At 43.3% G+C, this 7,271-nt stretch overlaps 1 protein-coding gene across 1 annotated transcript in view; it reads left to right on the top strand.

Moving 5' to 3' along the window:
- The first annotated feature begins 2,524 nt into the window (after positions 1 to 2,524).
- LOC126106564 (pyrethroid hydrolase Ces2a-like) overlaps positions 2,525 to 7,271 on the top strand; it is a 319,251-nt gene continuing 314,504 nt past the window's right edge. Inside the window, exon 1 of the mRNA XM_049912908.1 lies at positions 2,525 to 2,712. Within this exon, the coding sequence (XP_049768865.1) occupies positions 2,563 to 2,712 (150 nt within the window). The 5' untranslated portion in view covers positions 2,525 to 2,562. The remainder of the gene's footprint in view (positions 2,713 to 7,271) is intronic.

Genomic DNA, 7,271 nt, shown 5'->3' with positions numbered 1-7,271 from the left:
AAGAAAAATAAGAATTCCGATTTTCTTGCTGTAAAAAATACTGTATGTTAATGCAACAAAGTTACATCGGCTCCCAGAGTTAGTTTTTCGATACAGATTCTCCTTTTACTTTAAAAAATTGAAAAGTATCTCTTCCGGTTTTGCGTGTTTTTTTCGCTGTATATTACTTCTCTATCAATTGTGAGGAAAGTAAAAGGCACAAAAAATTGATGTTTGCGTATCTTACAGTTTCACATCACAGCTTGATAATGAGGTGTCTATTTTTCCGATATTCGTCACAGTTATCCCGATACTTAATTTACAAGTAACCTACTTCATAAAATTTGAATTGTGTACAGTGAAAAATGTGGTCGCTGGCTACTTTACGTATGGTTTACGTTAGGTCATACATCGTTGCCAATGAAAAGAAGCTAACATATTGAAATTATTTTTAAAGTTGAGATCAGAATGATATCGAACTTCGTTACCGAGATTTGGGCTCATATATCTCCGGGAGCGTCGCGACTAGCCGCCAGTTCTATCGACGCGCAACGAGAATCGTGTGGTCATCACACGATAGAGAATGCATTTGTTTTGTTTCGCTGACACATTTGGACCTAATGAAACCATTTTATGTCATATTTCTCCGGTATGAGTTACTAATATTTCTCCATATGCTCTTGACAATTTCATTTAAAATGCCACGAAATGTAGGTTTCTTAAACCCAAGTGATCAAGCAGAACCCATTTTCGTGGTTTTGCTGAGGCATCTGAACCTGTTCCAAGCTTTCTTTCTCGTTTATTTCTCTGATACGAGTCCCGAATATTCCTCCATCTGTTTTTGCACATTTCACGTAAAATTCCAATGAAAGATAAGTTTATTAACAATAACCGCACGCTTGCGTCAATGCATTGTTTCAAGTTCCTGACAACAAGATAGGGTTACACCTTAAACATCTCTAGAATTTTCATTCTGAACGTCTACAGTATACACTGGCAGAAATGTGGAAGAAATAATGTCCGTGCTTGTTCACAAAATTTCCCCAAATTATACTTGTCAGTTTCTCCCATGCAGAAACTTTTGGAACAAGCTAAGGCAACTTTCATAGCCGACTGAGTCTTTATTCCCATCCAAATGAACTTCCATATTCTTATATTCTGACAGCATACATCGTTATGGATGACATGAACATTTAATCTTGCCAAGCTGCACTCAAAAGATGACTCCAGGATTTACAAAAGACGAATTTCAATTGTGAACTGTGTCAGACCAGAAGGGCCTTGTAAAACAGTAGTGCACTTTTGGCACAAGTTTTTTTAGCACCATTTTCTACCAATGAATTGAAGCGAATGTGACAAATTACTTATTGCAGCATACTGTTTGCGCAATCTGTTGAGAAACGCCTTCCTCAAAAACGAGCATCTATTGATTACAGAAAGCTGTACAACAATCTGGTGGTGGTTTTTCACAACTAGAAGGTATCATCAAGACACCAATCTACCGTTTACTTTCAAAGTGAAGGTATTGTAAAATGTAACTTTCTCGTTGTTCTTTAGATTGTTCATTTTATAATGTACTTGACGTTTTCAATTTTTATCGTCACAAAAAAGAGTAATGCGAAAATTGACCTTCAAGTTCATTTTCATCATTCTAATTCTACATCTGCATGGATTATACTGATTTTCATAACAGGCCCGAAAAATTTGCATTAATGGGAAAATATTATATATTTGACTCACCTGCCAGTTTCAACTGTGCACCAATTTCTTCGCAAATTCTGTCTCTGAACATAGTGTCTCTATATTTAGGGTTCTTCAAATCGTAAAGGCAAGGATGTCGTGAGACCAGCTCACAGAGCATCACATCCTGTGGGTGTCTCATTTCAGTTTTCCTTGAGTGGCTCGACATCTTTCTGGCAGCCGTACGTCTTTGTGTCGTGCGACTTCCGTCGCAACACTCCTCACTGGTGCAGTGCTGCGGCAGCTGCCGCAACAGTCGCGCGTCGCATCCCAAACTCGAACTGCGCTTGCGCCAGCAAGCAACTTCTGACGTCACGTAGCGACCCGTCGCAGTCGCTAGTGTGCGTCGCGTCTTGGACAATGTACCTTTAGGCGCTGCAGTTATGGACTGTGCGGCTGGTCCCGGCGGAGGTTCGAGTCCTCCCTCGGGCATGGGTCTGTGTGTTCCTCCTTAGGATAATTTAGGTTAAGTAGTGTGTAAGCTTAGGGACTGATGACCTTAGCAGTTAAATCCCATAAGATTTCACACACATTTGAACTTTTTTTTTTTTAAAAAAAAGAAAGCGTCACCTCGCTGCAGCACTGCCTGGTGTTAAATACTGATATGTAGCTATGAGCCGTGAATTCCTGCTGCTTCCCACAGACTGGGCCAGGTCGTTCGTGTGGCCCCTAGGCTTAGGCTGTCCACACAGCGATTCGCGCGCCACCAGATGACTCACGAAACGGCGCTATCATCTCCCGCCTCCGACGTGCCATCTGCCACTTACGTAACCTGCAGGAGCAAGTCAGTCCGCCGTAGCGTATTCTGCGGACTCTGTAGCGGTGGCAGACGCAGCGGCAAGCATGGCGGGCGCAGAGCAGGCGACGGTGAAAGTTCGCATCTCGCAGGGCGAGCTACTCGGCCGTCGCCGGCGCACAGTGTGGGGGTTCCCCTACTGCTGCTTCCAGGGAATCCCCTACGCGGCGCCACCGGTTGGACCACTCCGCTTCAAGGTGAGTGCCCACCTTACGCAGGCTCGACGAGTGTGGCGTGGGTGGAGCGAACGTAATGATTTCTCCACTGTACTTCGTTCATTGTATGAGTTGTCCGTCCCCAGTAGCTGAGCGGTCAGCGTGACCGAATGTCAATCCTAAGGGCCGGGATTCGATTCCCGGCTGGGTCGAACGTTTTCTCCGCTCAGGGACTGGGTGTTGTGTTGTCCTAATCATTATCATCTCATCCCTATCGACGCGCAAGTCGCCGAAGTGGGGTCAAATCGAAGGATTTTCGCCCATTGAACGGTTTACCCGACAAGAGGCCCTATCTACTTTACAGGGGGTACTGACAAGGAAAACAACCATCACATCCCATCAGATTTTGTGGTAAGATGGCCCAGTGGATAGCCTATCAAAAACTGAACACAGATCAAGCATGACAACAGAACGATGTGCTGAAGTGTGAAAAAAAGCAACACAGAATGAGTGAACGGTTCAAGAACAAAAAGTGAAATATAGAGCAGCCTCAGACAACAGCGGCGTCGTGCATAACTGGCAATGCCAGGTGGGCAAGCCTTGTTCAAAACTCGTCCGTTCGTTTTCTTTTTTCGCACCACATTGTGAACTGTCCGTCTGCTCACTGAAATGTTAGCTCTCATTCTGTACTGTTGGCAGTTGTCATGCTACACACTGGTTATAGAACATGAGTCGTATGGTAAGAATACGTTACCGCCGCAAATAAATCTGATAAATCTGGTGAATAGTGAGAGCAGGCGAGATACAAAATAGACGTCTTACAGAAGTGAAAACATAAAATAAACGGGTGTGAATTACGTTACAACAAAGGAATTCAAGAGTCGAAACTTCCGAAACGGAACGGAACTCCAAAAATTTTAAAAACATATGTTTTGTCAGTACACGAAGAAACTGTGTGTATGTGGAACTCTTGCGTTCATTATGGGACAAACTGTTATGTTTTCGTCATTTTCTTGGGAGTGACTACGTTCATATTCATATGAACGCCTATATCAGGCAAGGAGGCATGTATCAGTCACTTACCAGGCATACAAATTATCTGTGTCGATAAGAGATTCCTATCATATGACACATGTACTGTCACTAACGCCGTGTATGACACACCAGACGTATTTTCCAGTGGAGGATTCGATTGACATGTCGTCTTGTCATCAAACGTTGCGCTTTCCATTCGAAAGCTGCTAATAGAGTAGTTGCGCAAAATCATTATAGGTCCCTACTTTACACCTCACTGTTACAAACGGACGTTACACCACGACACAGACACAAAACTGAGTAAAGTGAACTGTGAAGAAAAAAAATTGTCATTAGAGAGAGGTTTCAACACGGCTCGCCCGCTTCCCAGTCCAACACCGTGACCACCCAGTCACAACGCCATTTCCCTTCCTGCCCCCTCTGCATTGCACTTCTTGTTCTTGTACGTTCACTGTTTCTATTTTGCTTCCTTTTTCACAGTTCAATATGCCTTGTTCCTGTTTTCATGCTTGATCAGTATTCAGTCTTTGACTGGCTGTCCACTAAATGTGAGGGGGTGTTAGCTGGATTGGTCCCCTCCTGAAACTTCCTGGCAGATTAGAACTGTGTGCCGGACCGAGACTCGAACTGCGGCCCTTTGCCTTTCACGGACAAATGCTCTACCGTCTGAGTTACCCAAGCACGACTCACGCCCCGTCCTCACAGCTTTACTTCTGCCAGTACCTCGTCTCCTACCTTCCAAACTTTAAGGTCCCGAATTCGAGTCTCAAACCGGCAAACGGTTTTAATCTGCCAGTAAGTTTTATATCAGAGCACCCTCCGCTGCAGAGCGAAAATCTCATTCTGGTCCCCTCCTGTTGATAGGAGCCCAAAAAGATGGTGAGTGCATCATCATCGAGAGGGTGACGCGGGTGAAGCTTTGATGTTCGAACAAGCTACTCCACCAGACCACTGGACACAGGGTGGAAAGGCACTGTGTGGACGAGAGCAATTCCACTGGATGTGCAGAAAGAAGTGAACTCTGTGGATGTAAACTGAGGCCTATTGTCGGCGACAATTGTTTCTGGCACACAGTCAGTCTCAAAGATACAGTTCAAGGCTTGAATCACATACTGAAATGACGTAGAAGACATCCAGGAGATTTATGGAAAACCAAATCTAACATCGACCACAGTGAAACACAGTTGGCCGAGAAAAGAGCCTGCACAGTGTCGATATCTGCGGCCATGGGAAAATGGCGACTTAGTGGGGCTGCTTGTTTCCTTTTGCAAGATGCACAGGTGACCACCAAGCCAGTAATGTTGCTGTCTATCCCTTTCGAATATGTGGTTGTGACAGGTGTTTTGTATGATGCCTCAATAACGTTGGTGAAGCAGGTGTTGAACCTGGCGTTGAAGAGCAATGCCCACACCAATAACCTTGTCTGTCTGGATTAACCATCTGCTGTTGGTCCAATGACCCACCCCAACATACTAGAAGGAGAAGTTTATGAAGAACTGGGTCTTCCACAGAACGCTGGGCCACGGGCTTAGCATCGATAAGTAGTGAGGTCAGAGGTGCTTCGTCTTCAGTATCTACGTGGCCACAGACTTGTGGGTTGGAATCAAAGGAGGAGTCTGGACCCACCAGCAACCACGAAAGTAGGTCAGCATTGGCACGATGAGTCATAGAATTTCATGGGAATAACTGTCAAGAAACAGAGCTCATCATTGAAGGCCGTGAGCTGGTTTTGTGAGAAGTGTTGGCATCAGTGTGAAGTAGTGACAGCAATCGTTTGTGGTCGATCAGCAGGGTGAAATGATGACCATGTAGATTTTTTTTAAAGCAAAGACAATGGCAAGGCCTTCTTTTTCTATTTGTCTATAGTTTCCATTGTGAGTTTTGAAATTATCGTGACAGCAACTGCACATGCATTGACAAAACTTTTTAGTATCGTTGCGTTCCAGCTTTCAGCAGCCAAAACTATCAATTTTTGTACGTATTTTGGTTAAGTGCCATTTCTATAAACGTGACAGAGTGGGAAACACAATAAGTTGTTGGATTTTGGGCAGCTATCCTAATCATAAATGGTTGTCGGGCGCGAATCAGAATTATTACAAGGAATGCAGTTGTTACAGTGCAACACTTGAAGCAATTCTTTGTGGTAAAAACATCAAATAAATGAAGATGTCGTGGCTACTGAGCAAAAGGTTGTACTTGATGCCCTTGACAAATATGAGTGTGTCACAGGCATATTTTTGTATCTTGCCAAATAAGATTCTATTAAATAAGTTAGAAGCATTAGGAATGAGAGGGGTAGCTAATGACTGGTTTCGATCATACCTAGCAGAGTAGAGATAACACATAGATCCAAACATTTAGTACAACACTTATCAGAACCAAAATACATCAATATAGGGGTTCCGCAACGTAGCATATAAGGACCGTTGCTATTCCTGATTGACTTCAATGACTTTCTCTGTAGTGTCACACTTGGTGAAAAAATTCTCTTCGCTGATGACAGCAATATTATAGTCACTGAGAAAACAAAAATCATTGCAAAGAAAGCAAATGAAGCTCTTAGGAAGCTTACGATTGGTCAATAAGCAATAAAGTGACATTGTACATAAAGAAAACTAATGCCATTAATTTCAGTTTGAAGAGGGAAAATGACAATGTTAAATTAAATGTAGATGCCACCTCTATAGACTGTATAACAAATGCAAAATTTCTAGGAATGTATTTTGATTCCCAGTTGAAGTGGTCTGGACTGTCATTGGCCACGAAAGATGCTTTATAAATAAATAAAAAAAACATCTGGTGAAAAATACTCTTTAATTGTTTGTAGTAAGTTTAAGACGGAAAAACCAATGATAACTGAAGAGACCAACTTCTCTAAAAGCACAGGTGCGCAAATGTAGAACACAATTTGCAGCTAACGGTGGAAACAGAAAATTTAATATGTGCCAAGCGAAAAGCTTGGTGTCCGAAAGATGGAGATAAGAAACTTCTGAAACAAGTGACAGTACAACCATCTGGAGCGGACAGTTGTGGTGTTTGGAATGTCTTGTGGGGATCACAGGATAGACGAATAAAAATTTCCACTTGCTATAAAAACGCGATGTGTTCAGTTTTAATGCTTCTCATATACCTTTCATACCTTTAGCATCTTGATCTCTGGTAAGATTCGTGAATGCATTGACATCATTCTCAGATGATTGAAGTAGCAACTGGAATGATCCACCCGAATTTCTTCGCTGACCACTCGAGTTGCCATCCTATCTTTATGCAGCCACAAATTTTACTGGTTTCAGGCAGACAAGTCTTAGTTCGAAAATACCTGTACAACTGCAACAGCTTTCACTTCAGAGGCGAAGGCGGCACTTCGATACTCACAATATGTTGGTGTAAGCAGTCGCCAACACACTGGTCGGCAAAGACGTAGCACAAAGACCTATAGTAGGTGCTGGATCAAGCGCACCTATCACGAGAGAGGTCAGAGTCACACTGACAAGCAACACGCCGCCAACACTCTCTCGACAGCAAGTATTTATGCCGTCGTTGACTGGAGGCCCTCACTAACTCAC

Source organism: Schistocerca cancellata, chromosome 10, assembly GCF_023864275.1.
Source record: "Schistocerca cancellata isolate TAMUIC-IGC-003103 chromosome 10, iqSchCanc2.1, whole genome shotgun sequence".
Classification (NCBI taxonomy): Eukaryota; Metazoa; Arthropoda; class Insecta; order Orthoptera; family Acrididae; genus Schistocerca; species Schistocerca cancellata.
Note: the sequence above shows the minus strand (reverse complement) of the source record. Positions and strands in the feature narration are given on the sequence as shown.